This window comes from Syngnathoides biaculeatus, chromosome 3, assembly GCF_019802595.1.
Source record: "Syngnathoides biaculeatus isolate LvHL_M chromosome 3, ASM1980259v1, whole genome shotgun sequence".
Lineage (NCBI taxonomy): Eukaryota > Metazoa > Chordata > Actinopteri > Syngnathiformes > Syngnathidae > Syngnathoides > Syngnathoides biaculeatus.
The window spans coordinates 32,365,382-32,377,484 of NC_084642.1; the positions used below are offsets into that span (position 1 = coordinate 32,365,382).

The 12,103-nt window shown below is 41.9% G+C and overlaps 1 protein-coding gene across 6 annotated transcripts in view; it reads right to left on the minus strand.

The window, feature by feature from the left end:
• LOC133498494 (caprin-1-like) overlaps nt 1-12,103 on the minus strand; it is a 41,180-nt gene that overhangs the window by 4,576 nt on the left and 24,501 nt on the right. For all 6 annotated transcript variants that reach the window (XM_061815429.1, XM_061815428.1, XM_061815424.1 and 3 more), the window contains 4 exons: nt 11,078-11,139; nt 8,644-8,775; nt 8,247-8,400; nt 2,107-2,295 (listed from right to left, as the gene is read on the minus strand). In XM_061815429.1, coding sequence (XP_061671413.1) covers nt 2,107-2,295; nt 8,247-8,400; nt 8,644-8,775; nt 11,078-11,139 — 537 coding nt within the window. The remainder of the gene's footprint in view (nt 1-2,106; nt 2,296-8,246; nt 8,401-8,643; nt 8,776-11,077; nt 11,140-12,103) is intronic.

The window sequence follows — 12,103 nt, forward strand, 5'->3', positions numbered from 1 at the left end:
GGAGTAGACAGGAACAGAAAAGGAGTAGGGGTTATTTTAAAGTAAGAGCTGGCTAAGAATGTCTTGGAGGTGAAAAGAGTATCAGATCAAGTGATGACAGTAAAATCTGAAATTGAGGGTGTTATGTATAATGTGCTTAGCGGCTATGCCCCACAGGTAGGATGTGATTTATTAGAGTTGAAAGAGAAATTCTGGAAGGAACTAGATGAAGTAGTTCTGAGCATCGCCGACAGCGATAGTGCTGTGATTGGTGCAGATTGTAATGGACATATTGGTAAAGGAAACAGGGGCGATGAAGAAGTGATGGGTAAGTACGGCATCCACGAAAGGAACTTTGAGGGACAGATGGTGGTGAACTTTGCAAAAAGGATGGAGATGGCTGTAGTGAACACTTATTTCCAGATGAGGGATGAACATATAGTGACCTACAAGAGCGGAGGTAGACGCACGCAGGTGGATATTTTGTGCAGATAATGTAATCTGAAGGAGATTACTGACTGTAAAGTAGTGGTAGGGGAGAGTGTAGCTCGACAGCATAGGATGGTGGTGTGTAGGATGACTCTGGTGGTGGGTAGGGAGAAAGATCGAGCAGAGAACCATATGGTTGAAGCTGAGAAAGGAATAATGTTCTGCAGCCTTTTGGAAAGAGGTGAGACAGGCTCTCGATGGACAGCAGAAACTCCCGGAAGACGACTACGACAGCCAAGGTAATCAGAGAGACAGGCAGGAGAGTACTTGGTGTGTCTTCTGGTAGGAAAGGGGAGAAGGAGACTTGGGCTATGATGCTTGCTGATGATATTGTGATATGCAGTGAAAGCAGGGAGCATACAGAGGGACAATTAGAAAGATGGAGACATGCACTGGAAAGGAGAGGAATGAAGATTAGCTGAAGTAAAACAGAATATATGTGCGTGAATGAGAAAGGTGGAGGGAGAAGAGTGAGGCTACAGGGAGAAGAGATAGCGAGGGTGGAGGACTTCAAATATTTAGGGTCAACAATCCAGAGCAATGGTGAGTGTGGTAAGGAAGTGAAGAAGCGGGTCCAAGCAGGTTGTACCAATAAATATATATATATATATATATATATATATATATGTAAATAAGGAATAGTTCCAATAAACAGAAATCTCTCTTGTTCTTTGTTCTTGGTGCTATGTTGTTCCTTCTTCTTTGTTCTGTTCTGAATGTTATACCAGGGCAGCACCGACTGCTGGAGAAAAATTCGAAAAATTCCTTATTAAAGCGGATTCTGATCCTGATTCAGTAGACCTTTAAATGTATCTAGTCATTTAGGTCTGTTTGTTCAGACACTCTTCCAGTCACCACTGTTGCCTAATCTAGATTTGTGACAGAGGAGCCCAACCCCAAGCACTAATCCATCCTCAGAACCAGCGCCACACACCTAAGTAAAAACCAAACTCCGCCTCTCTTCAAATCTTGGTACAATGACTGCCAGTCCCGGAGACAAGATTTTTCAGACTACTGCTATCAATCACTTACTGATTTGCAGCGGGATGCCTGTCTCACACACCCCATTCGTGGGCAGCGTTCCATTTTTGGGACATCATGATTTTCACGTATTATATCCTTCTTTATATCAAAATATTTAAGTGTTTTAATCTGAAGCCAAAATTTGGTATCAGGAGAGGATAACTTCATCGATCAAAGTTAGCACGGAGTATTTCCCTTTCCTTCCTGACCCAACATGGCTGCCTCAAGTGCACATGGAGTGTTTTCCAAAAGAAATGGAGAAAGGTTAGTATGCAACCAAGTTTGTCTTCAAAATTCTAATCCATCACTATTATTAATGCGAAAGTGTCATTCTAGAATAAGAATTAATTAATAAACCTATCTCTATATGTACCACTTCACAGAACTTCACATACCCATCTCAGTTTTGGGACGCTGCCCGCGAGAGGGTACATCTGTTTTTGCCCTTTTTTTAATGCATTAAACAAATAAGAACTGTTATTTCCTTGATTGTGGCCTGTTAGGAGACTTTTATATTAAGACGAAAAAATTGCCACCCTGCCCATGAATGGGTTAAGTTGTCCCATGTGGTAAATATTGGTTCCCAATGATAAGGTTCTCATTACAGCTGCGTACCTCTAAATCCATTAGAAGAGCCTCGATAGCCGTTCATGGCACCTCTGGTGTTCCTTGCGCTGCCCCGTGGTATGGCCCTGCTGTTATAGAAGGACTGGCCTGACTGTCCAAAACTTGTACTGGGCTGTGAGTCTTCATGCTCCAATGGTAAAGGCAAGATTTGAGCTTGGGGCTGGAAACCAGCAACAACTGCAGGGAAGAAACCAGACACACAGAGTTCATACATATACAGCTAAAACCAGACATTTATATACACTATATACAGTGGGTATGCCAAGTATTCAGACGCTCTTAAATTTTTCACTTTGTTATAGAATAACTGTTTGCGAAAATCGTTCAAGTAAATTTTTTCCCCTCAAAAAAAAAAAAAAAAACACAGCACCCAAAATTGAAAGGAAAAAAAGAACTGATGGCATTTTTTGCAGATTTATTAAAAAAAAAAACTTAAATATCACACACTCAAAAATATTCAGAGCATTTCCTCAATATTTATTAGAAGCACCATTTTGAGTTAAAGCTATGAGTCGATGAGTTTTTGAATGATGTAACAGGTTTTTCACACCTGGATTTTGTGATCTCTGGCAGTCCTCCTTACAGATCCTCTCCAGTTCCGTTAGGTTGGATGATGAATGTTTGTGGGCAGACCTTTTCAGGTCTGTCCAGAAATGCTCAATTAAGGCTCTGTCTTGGTCATTCAAGAACAGTTACAGAGTTTTTCTGAAGCACTCCATTATTTTAGCTGTGTGTTTTGGGTCATTCTCTTGTTGGAATAGCAAACTCCGTCCCAGTCTGAGGTTCTGAGCACTCTGGAGAAGGTTTTCATCAAATGATATCGCTCTACTTGGCCATATTCCTTTTTCCTTCAATTACAACCAGTCATCCTATGCCTGCAGTGCAAAACAGGCCCACAGCATGATGCTTCCACCACCATGCTTCACTATTGGGACAGTATTGGACAGGTCATGAGCTGTACCTGATTTTCTCTACACTCGCTACTTAGAATTAAGCCCAGAAAGTTCCATCTTGGTCCTGGGGACGACCCAGGACACGCTGGAGGGACGACGTTTCTCGGCTAGTTTGGGAACGCCTCGGGATCCCCCCGGAAGAGCTGGAAGAAGTGGCTGGGGAAAGGGAAGTCAAGGTATCCCTCCACAAGATACTTCCCCTGAGAAGCGGTAGAAGATGGATGGAGTTTTATCTTGGTCTCATCAGAAGAGAGATTTTATATATATATATATATATATATATATATATATATTTTTTTTTTTTTTTTTTGATGCATGACCAAGTCCTGTCGTGTAGTCCTGGGCTGATTCCTCACCTTTCTAAGGATCATTGAGACCCCACGAGGTGATATCTTGCATGGGGCTCCACCCCGATTGAGATTGACCGTCATGTTTAGCTTCTTCCATTTTCTAATGATTGCTCCAAAAGTGGACCTTTTTTCACCAAGCTGCTTGGCAATTTCTCCGTGCCCCTTTCCAGCCATGTGGAATTGTACAATTTTGTCTCTGGTGTCTTTGGACAGCTCTTTGGTCTTGTCCATGTTACAAGTTTGAGTCTTACTGATTGTATGGGGTGGACAGGGGTCTTTATGCACCTAACGACCTCACACCGGTGAATCTGATTCAGGATAATACATGGAGTGGAAGTGGACTTTTAAAGGCGGACTAACAGGTCATTGAGCGTCAGAATTCTAGCTGATAGTCAGGTGTTCAAATACGTATTTGCAGCTGTATCACAAATAAATCGTTAAAAAATATTATACATTGTGATTTCTGGATTTCTCCTTTTAGATTATCTCTCTCTCACAGTGGACATGCACCTACGATGAAAATTTCAGACCCCTCTATGTTTTCTAAGTGGGAGAACTTGCAATATCGCAGGGTGTTCAAATACCTATTTTCTTCACTGTACACATAAAATTAAAACAGAAACAAACGAAAAAAAAACCCTTACAGAACGACTTCCGGAATGCATTCATTTCATAAATAGAGGTAGCACTGTATACTGAAAGCATGGATCAATCTGGTTAGTCACATTGGACTCCTATTATTTTGAACAGTACTGTAGATTTGATTGAACAAATGAAAGTGGTGAGTTGTTCCCATGATGTTACACAAACAAGCAGTGTTTCAGGGATGCCTAGTTCACATCGCAGATCCACAGTTGTGCGTCAAACGCAAATCTTGTTAATAAATCTACTGGTACACAAAAGTAGTCTCCCACTTAAAAAGACGAGAGGGGCCTTTAATTTCACATCCTTGCCAATAGCATATATATACACCTCACCGATGAGAGACAAAATGAGAAAAAAAATCCAGAAAAACAAATTTCTGTAAAGAACTCTCAAATTATAGTGGACAATAAGTTATCCATCCATCCATCTTCTTTGCCGGTTATCCTCACAAGGTTCGTGGGGAGTGCTGGAGCCTATCCCAGCTGTCAACGGGCAGGAGGCGGGTTCCAGCCTGAACTGGTTGTCAGCCAATTGCAGGGTACATTGAGACAAATAGCCGCACTCACAGGCAAACCTCAGGGCAATTTAGAGTGTCCAATTAATGGTGCATGTTTTTGGGATGTCGAAGGAAACCGGAGTGCCCGGAAAAAAAACATGCAGGCACGGGGAAAACATACAAACTCCAGACAGGTTTGTTTTGTTGTGTTCGATTCTATGTGCCCTGCGATTGGCTGGTACCCAGTCCAGGGTGTACCCCCATCTCCTGCCCGATGAGAGCTGGGATAGGCTCCAGCACTCCCTTGACCCTTGTGAGGATACGGGGCTCAGAAAATGGATGGATGGATAAAATATAGAGGCGGCACAGTGGCACAGCTGCCTGTGTGGGTTTTCTCCAGAAAAAAAACATGCATCATTAATTGGACACTCTAAATTAGCCCTAAGTGTGATTGTGAGTGCGGGTGTTTGTTTCTATGTGCTCTGCGACTGGCTGGCGATCAGTTCAGTTCAGATTGAACCAAAGACCTCAGAATTGTGAGGCCAATGCTTTCCAGTTGACCCACCGTGCAGCCGTTATTAAGTTGTTAAATTAACCCTTTCCGGAAATTGTTTCGTAACCTGAATTTTTTGTAAGTAGAAGCACATTTTACATGTAAAAAGCGTAATCCGTTCCAAGCCCCGTGATCCCCGCTGCCAAAAATAAGTATTCCAAGTACATAATGTAAACGAAAATTTTTATGTTTACCTTAGGCGCTGGGCGACAGGCAAAAGGCACTGTGGGGGATGGAGGGCGAGGCAAACTTTGAGAGCCGAGAGAAAACGTACATAAGAACACACAACTTAATTTCAATAAAGTTTCTTGGGATCCATGGTGAAGAAAGATGAATAAACTTGCAAAAAACAAACGAAAAAGTTTTACTTTTTCAATGTGCGTTAGCTTGTGACAGCGCCAGCCTGATTCAGTGACAGTCGAGTGTCCAACAGAGCAACTCTATCATGCCACATAAACTAAGATGGAGGAAGTAAATCATGGGTAAAGACTGATATCCCTCCTAGCCAATTGGATGCCAAGAAAATATTCCGGTGATAGCCAATGTGAGAGCAGCTCTATCGTAATACACAAACCAAGACACAGGATGTTTACGTTCAGAGAAATTTTGGGAATCCACACATATTTTTTTCCTCTCTTTTCCTGAATTTCCTTCACAACTGGAGACAATATTTTTCCCAGGAGGCATTTTGTAACCTGGAATTTTCATTACTAGAGACGTTCGTAAGAAGAGGTACCAATATATTTGGTGAATAACTAAAGTTCATCTCAATATTTTGTTCTATAACCTTCGTTGGTAAGAACAAAAGTCCAACACTTTTGTAAATCTTCACAAGACTTTCACACTGTTGACAGTATTTTGGCCCATTCCTCCATGCAGATCAGAGTAATGATTGTTTTGGGGCTCTTACTGGGCAACCAACTTTCAATTCCCTCCAAAGATTTTCTATGGGGCTGAGATCTGGAGACTGGCTAGGCCACTCCAGCACATTGAAATGCTTCTGACTAAGCCCACTCCACCATTTCCTGAGCAGTGTGTTTGTTATCATTGTCAGTGTTTCATCTTCAGTGCCCTTGGAATCAGGTTTTCACTCACAATATCACGATACATGACACTTTCCTTGACACTCATCAGTCATCCTGGTTCCTTTGCAGAAAAAAAACCCCAAAGCATGATGTTTCCACCCTCATGCTTCGCAGTAGGTGTTCTAGCGATGTTCTTTGGATGAAACTCAGCATTATTTCTCCTCCCAACACATAGCTTGCCATGAGGAAGCAGAGTCTGGGGTGTCTGAGGCAGGCCCTCATTTTCCTCATTATCAACTACTCGAATATTCTTTCCATCTATCCAGCACACTACTGGCACCAGTCAAAATTTCCCTCTCCATTTCCTTAATAACCTTATTCTGCTACAGATCCTTCCCTGTGTCTGGCCAACCGGTATAGATCTCTTTCTCCTTCATTACTGTCCAGCATGGAATACAGATCATATGGCTCTTGTTTGTCTGTGTCTGGCTAACCGGTATGATCTCTTTCTCCTCCTTTACTGTCCAGCATGGAATACAGATCATATGCCTCTCGTTTGTCTTATGCCACCTCTACCTTGGCCCTACGTCACATTTCAGTGTATTCCTTTCGCCTTCTCTCCTTTACTGTCAAAAGCTGCACCAAGTCCTCTCCTGCCTGGGTGTCTGATCACCTTGGCTGTAGTGGTCTAGTCTTCTGGAAGCTCCTCCTGTCCACCAAGAGCCTGTCTCAACACCTCCCAAAAAGAATCATGGCATGCTTCCTTTCTCAGCTTTGATCTTTTGGTTCTCTGCTTTACTTTTTATCTTATTAATCATCCTCCCCACCACCAGAGTCCTCTTACATACCACCATCATATGCTATCTAGTGACACTCTCCGCTACCCCTACCTTACAGTCAGGAACCTCCTTCAGATTACATTGTCTGCAGCAGATGTAATCCACGTGCTATTGTAGGTCATACAATGTTTCTGCCTCTTTTGGAATAACAGTGCTTACTACAACAATTTCCATTCTTTTTGCAAAGTGTACCACCATATGTCCCTCAGGTTCCTTTCCTGGATACCATACTTACCTATTACTTCTTCATCACCCCCATTTCCTGCAACGAACCCATTACAATTTGCACCAATCTCGAATCTTTGTCTGGGATGCACAGAACTACTACGTCAGGCTCCTTCTAGAATTTCTCTTTCACCTTTCGATCACATCCTCCACTGTGAGGCATAGGCGCTAGTCACATTATGCCTATCATTCTCAATTTCAAGTTTCAGACTCATTACTCTAATACTCTTCACATCCAAGACATTCTTAGATAACTCTTCTTTTAAAATAACCCTCGTTCAATTTCTCTTACCATCAGTTAAACCCTGACCCTAAACTGCTAGCCTTACTGCCTTTCCTCCTGCACTCCTGGACACAATACATAAAAAAATTCTCCTAAACTGTCAAACAACTCCTGAGATTTTCCTGGTAGTTACAACATTCAAAGTCCCCACATTCAATTTTAGGCTCTATGCTTTCCTCTTCTCTTTTTGTTTAAGAACCCACTTTCCACCTCTCCATCTTCAACTTGCATTAGCTGAATTTCCATCGGTGCCCTGCAGATTAACGGTGCCAGGGGCGGGCGTTGTTAACCTGGGCCATGACCAATCTGGGATGGAATTCTTTAGATGAAAGCTTTAACTGCTTGGTAAAGTTTTAATGAGGATGCCCTTCCTCATGCAACCCTCAGCCTTGATCTAGGCTTGGGAACAGCCTGCAGTTTGCACTGGCCTGTACACCTCACAAGACTGCATTAGTATCACCCAAAACAATGCTGAAATATCAGTATTGGAACTGAAGTGAAATGGTTGGATCACGACATCCATAATGACATCATATGAGTTAATGAGTAAATTAAAGTTAAAAAAAAAGGGCAGTTAGCACATAGAAAACGTTTCAGTCATCCCATCCCATGACCTAAAACAGGAAAGTCTTAGCATGATTCCATGCCATATACACTGTATATCTTTTGTATACTGGATGTAAACATCTGGTTTCAACTGTAAATAATCCACAGTATCTGTTTAATGCAGTTTTAACAAGTAAATCATAGCTCATTCACCAGATTGTAAAGTCTCCTGTGGGATGTCAGGCTGGTCCACAGGGGCTTCTGACTGACTACTAAAACTTTGCCTATAATCCTCTGGAAACTGTGACCGCTTAAGAACATTCGCTTGGCTGCCGGCTTGGACCACAGGTGCGCTCATATTAAATACCTGAAAAACAGAATCAACATTTTCACATTACATCCCACGTAAAATTAATACAAAAAAAACAAAAACCACCACAAAACCAAATATAGTGTCCACAGTTGATCCAAAAAATTAAAAGGAGTGAGATGGAGCGATCCACATGCCACTACTCAGAAGGAAAGAAAGGGGAACAAGAGGACATGCACGCTTGGCTATACTTTATTTCAGTGAGATATTTCAGTACAGGACAAGGACACAAAGCATTACCGCTTGCACTGACTGGAAGGATGCTGCATTCACATTTATGCCTCCAGTGTGGGAGACAGTGGAGGAATGTGGGAAGCCAGAGGACAGGGAACAAGAGGCAGATGGCTGCTCAGAAGACGGAGACATCGCAGCCTGGAGGGTTGGGATATGGGGGCAGGACCAGAAAAAATGAGGATTGTGAGAAGGCAACATAGAAAAATGTACTTAAAGGGCTACTGACATCCCTATATACATTTTAAAATTGATATAGTTATGAAAACTGCATCTAATATTCACTTCAATGTCTACGGAAATAAAAATTGAGCAGAGAGCGTGTCATTCATGCGCAACGATGCGGAAGTCTCACTTGACATCCCAGTGGCAGCCATATTGCCTGCAACGTCATTTGCAGATATCACACTGGGACAGTCACCATTGAGAAGACACTGTGGCAGATGAACAAGAGAGATTTTTGGATTTTTCTGACGCTCCTTCTTGGACTGAAGGTCTTTTTTTAAGAAGAGAACATCTCAGAAGCAAGTGAAGTGACCGGGGCCATATTACCTTATCATTTTGAGTCGTATTAAGGATATGTGGATCATTTCTAATTGACAAAAGATTTCCCGACAGACGGACGAGGAAGAACCCGATCAAATATTCAAGATGACTTGTGTATGTAGTGTACTCAGGAGGGACCTGTGCCAGGCGAAGTGACTACTTCAGGAGTGCCCAGACACCCGTGGCCGATGGGGGCGGGGGGTCCTTTCTCCACCTGCACACGGCCAAACCACCTCCCCGAACGATCCATCGCCGCGACACACCGGCCACAGCGGTGGCGACCACACGCGTGTGGTGAAAATCGCTGGGCCCGTGCACATCGACATATTTAGCACCCCTGACTTACGTACTGTAAGTTATTATGATGCGGTTCTTTTGTTACATTCTGAGAAAAACATTGCTTTTTTAAATAGCTGTATACATACCTATCTGCCATTTAGAACCTACAAAGCTCTTGGGCTTTGCAGCTGTGCAATCCATTTTTCATGACAAACCGGGTCTTTTGGAAAAGTGTTTTTTCATCATGTTATCCAAAATGCCAGCTCGTCGTATTGCTGGATTTGGCTCGAACACTTGGGAGGATGGATTCACTCTTCACACTTTTCCAAAAAACCCGGTTCGTCGTGAAAAATGGATTGCACAGGTGCAAAGGACGAGAGCTTTGTGGGTTCTAAATGACTGGTGTGTATAGAGGTTTTTAAAAAAATAATAGTTGGGGGACAATGACTTAATCTTTCTCTCAGAACGTGACAAAAGAACCAGGTCATAATAACTTAATAAAGCATGTAAGTCAGGGGTGCTAAATGTGTTGATCTGCGCGGGCTGGTGTTCTTCATTGCCGCCGGCAGGGCCGGCATTTTGGAGGTGGTTTGGCCACGTGCGGGAGGAGAAAGGAGCTACCCCACCGGCCACCGGTGTCTGGGCACCCCTGAAGTAGTCACCTCGCACGGCATGGGTCCTCCTGAGTACGCTGCATACTGTCATACATTCTGTTGCTGAGTCTGTTAGTTAGAAGTGATCTGCATATCATCTAAATATGGCTCAAAATGATAATATCAACGATAACGGTAATATTGCCCCTGTCACTTCCCTCGATTCTGAGATGTTCTCTTTTTCGAAAAGAGCTTCCGTGTCAGAAGGGGCAGCGGAAAAATCTGAAAATCTCCCTTTTTCCTTCCATAGCAGGTGCCACTACGTGTTTTCTGTGGCAACTGTCCCAGTGTGACATCTGCAAATGACGTTTCAGGAAATAAGGCCGCCACTGGGATGTCGAGTGAGAGTTGCGCAACTTTACGCATTAATGACACGCTCTCTGATAATGTTTTTGTTCATATAGACATTGAAGTGAATAATACTGGATGTAGTGTCAGATCAAGGGGCCAATGGAAGAAGGAAGAGGATTACAACAATGTCTGCGGAAGAAGGCTAACAGTTGAGAGAACTGTTGCATTCATGTATTCTGTGGCAACATTAACCATTTATTTTCACTGCAGTATATTGTCTCTCTTTTCACTGTTACTAGAGGCCAGTTGGTGAATTTGCTGATGGCTGACGTGAGGATTTAAAGTTTGACAACTAGCATTGGAGGGATGCCTTTTTTGTAAGCTTTGCGGATAGATGTATTTTTTGCAAGGTACTACTCTCATTTTTAGTAATATACTGTCCCATGATTGAGGCACTGCTGATAGTTGCCTGCTCAAATCCACCACCTGTTAATTTCAGCAGGCCTCAGTGATGTTGAACATCTGATTGCCGATTAATCTACCTCAAGAAAAAGCTATCATTAAAGAATTGTGGAGTTGACTGACTGGTTCAACCCCAATAATCAATCCCTATAATACTACGTGGTATTATGCATGACGTGTCCCCGAGGAATTTTCTGTTATCTGCTACTTACCTGTAAGGGTTCCTTTGGTCCTGTCGTTGCACTTATCTGAGGAAGTCTGGACTTTGAGTGAGCTGTTGGGAGAATAGTGGGAAGAATGTAACGAATGTTAAAACCCATGAAAACAGTCAATTGCAACTTAATGTGTCCCAACTATTTGTCAAAACTGGATAAAGAAATAACATTCTGGTTCATGTAAGAAACGCCCACCCCACCCAAAAAAAAAAAAAAAAAAAAAAAAAAAAAAAAAAAAAGTAAAAAGTTAACTGTGCACATTATACATGGGTATTTCAGAATATAGAAAAAAAAAATGTTTTATAAACTTATGCCACCATCTCGTGGCCTATGAGAATGGTGTATACTTTTATTCCAGGATGCAGGCCACTGCTATAATAGGCCACCACCATCACGGAGTTAAGAAAAAGGTGTAGCCTACAGTTTACATACCGTTGAACAATTGTGAATTTTTTTTTTTTTTTTTTAAGTTTGACTGATGACCAAATAACCATAATGATTTCTTGATGGTTATGTTTTGTTTCATGATAATGCTTTTCTGGAATGCTTGACACTTTGTGAATCCCATTAAAATAAAAATGTTTCCCCCAAGGCTTTTATGTTTTCTTTAAAAAATTGTAACCATCTTACAAATTCTGCCTGGGTAGTAAAACATGAGCACAACTATGCTTTCTCATTTACTAAATAAAAGTAGGGCTGTGAATTTAAAATAAGAGCAAGTAAATAAAGTACTACAGTCAAATTGGCGAATTTCAGTGTACATAATTCTTTCAGAAAAAATTAAATGCAGATAACACCTCGTGTTTTGATTAGATTGTTTTGTCAGCCCAATTGTTAGACCAATAATTAGCATTTAGTGCTGATCGGCTTTAATGTCATAATTTGATGATCCGATAAATGACATAATTGATCGGCTCCGGTTAAGTTACTATTATGCACAGTATGTGTGAATCCAAAAGTTAGTTTTATATACAGTCGGTCACATTTGAAAAATAAACAGGTGTGGTCAGTCATGCTCGAAGA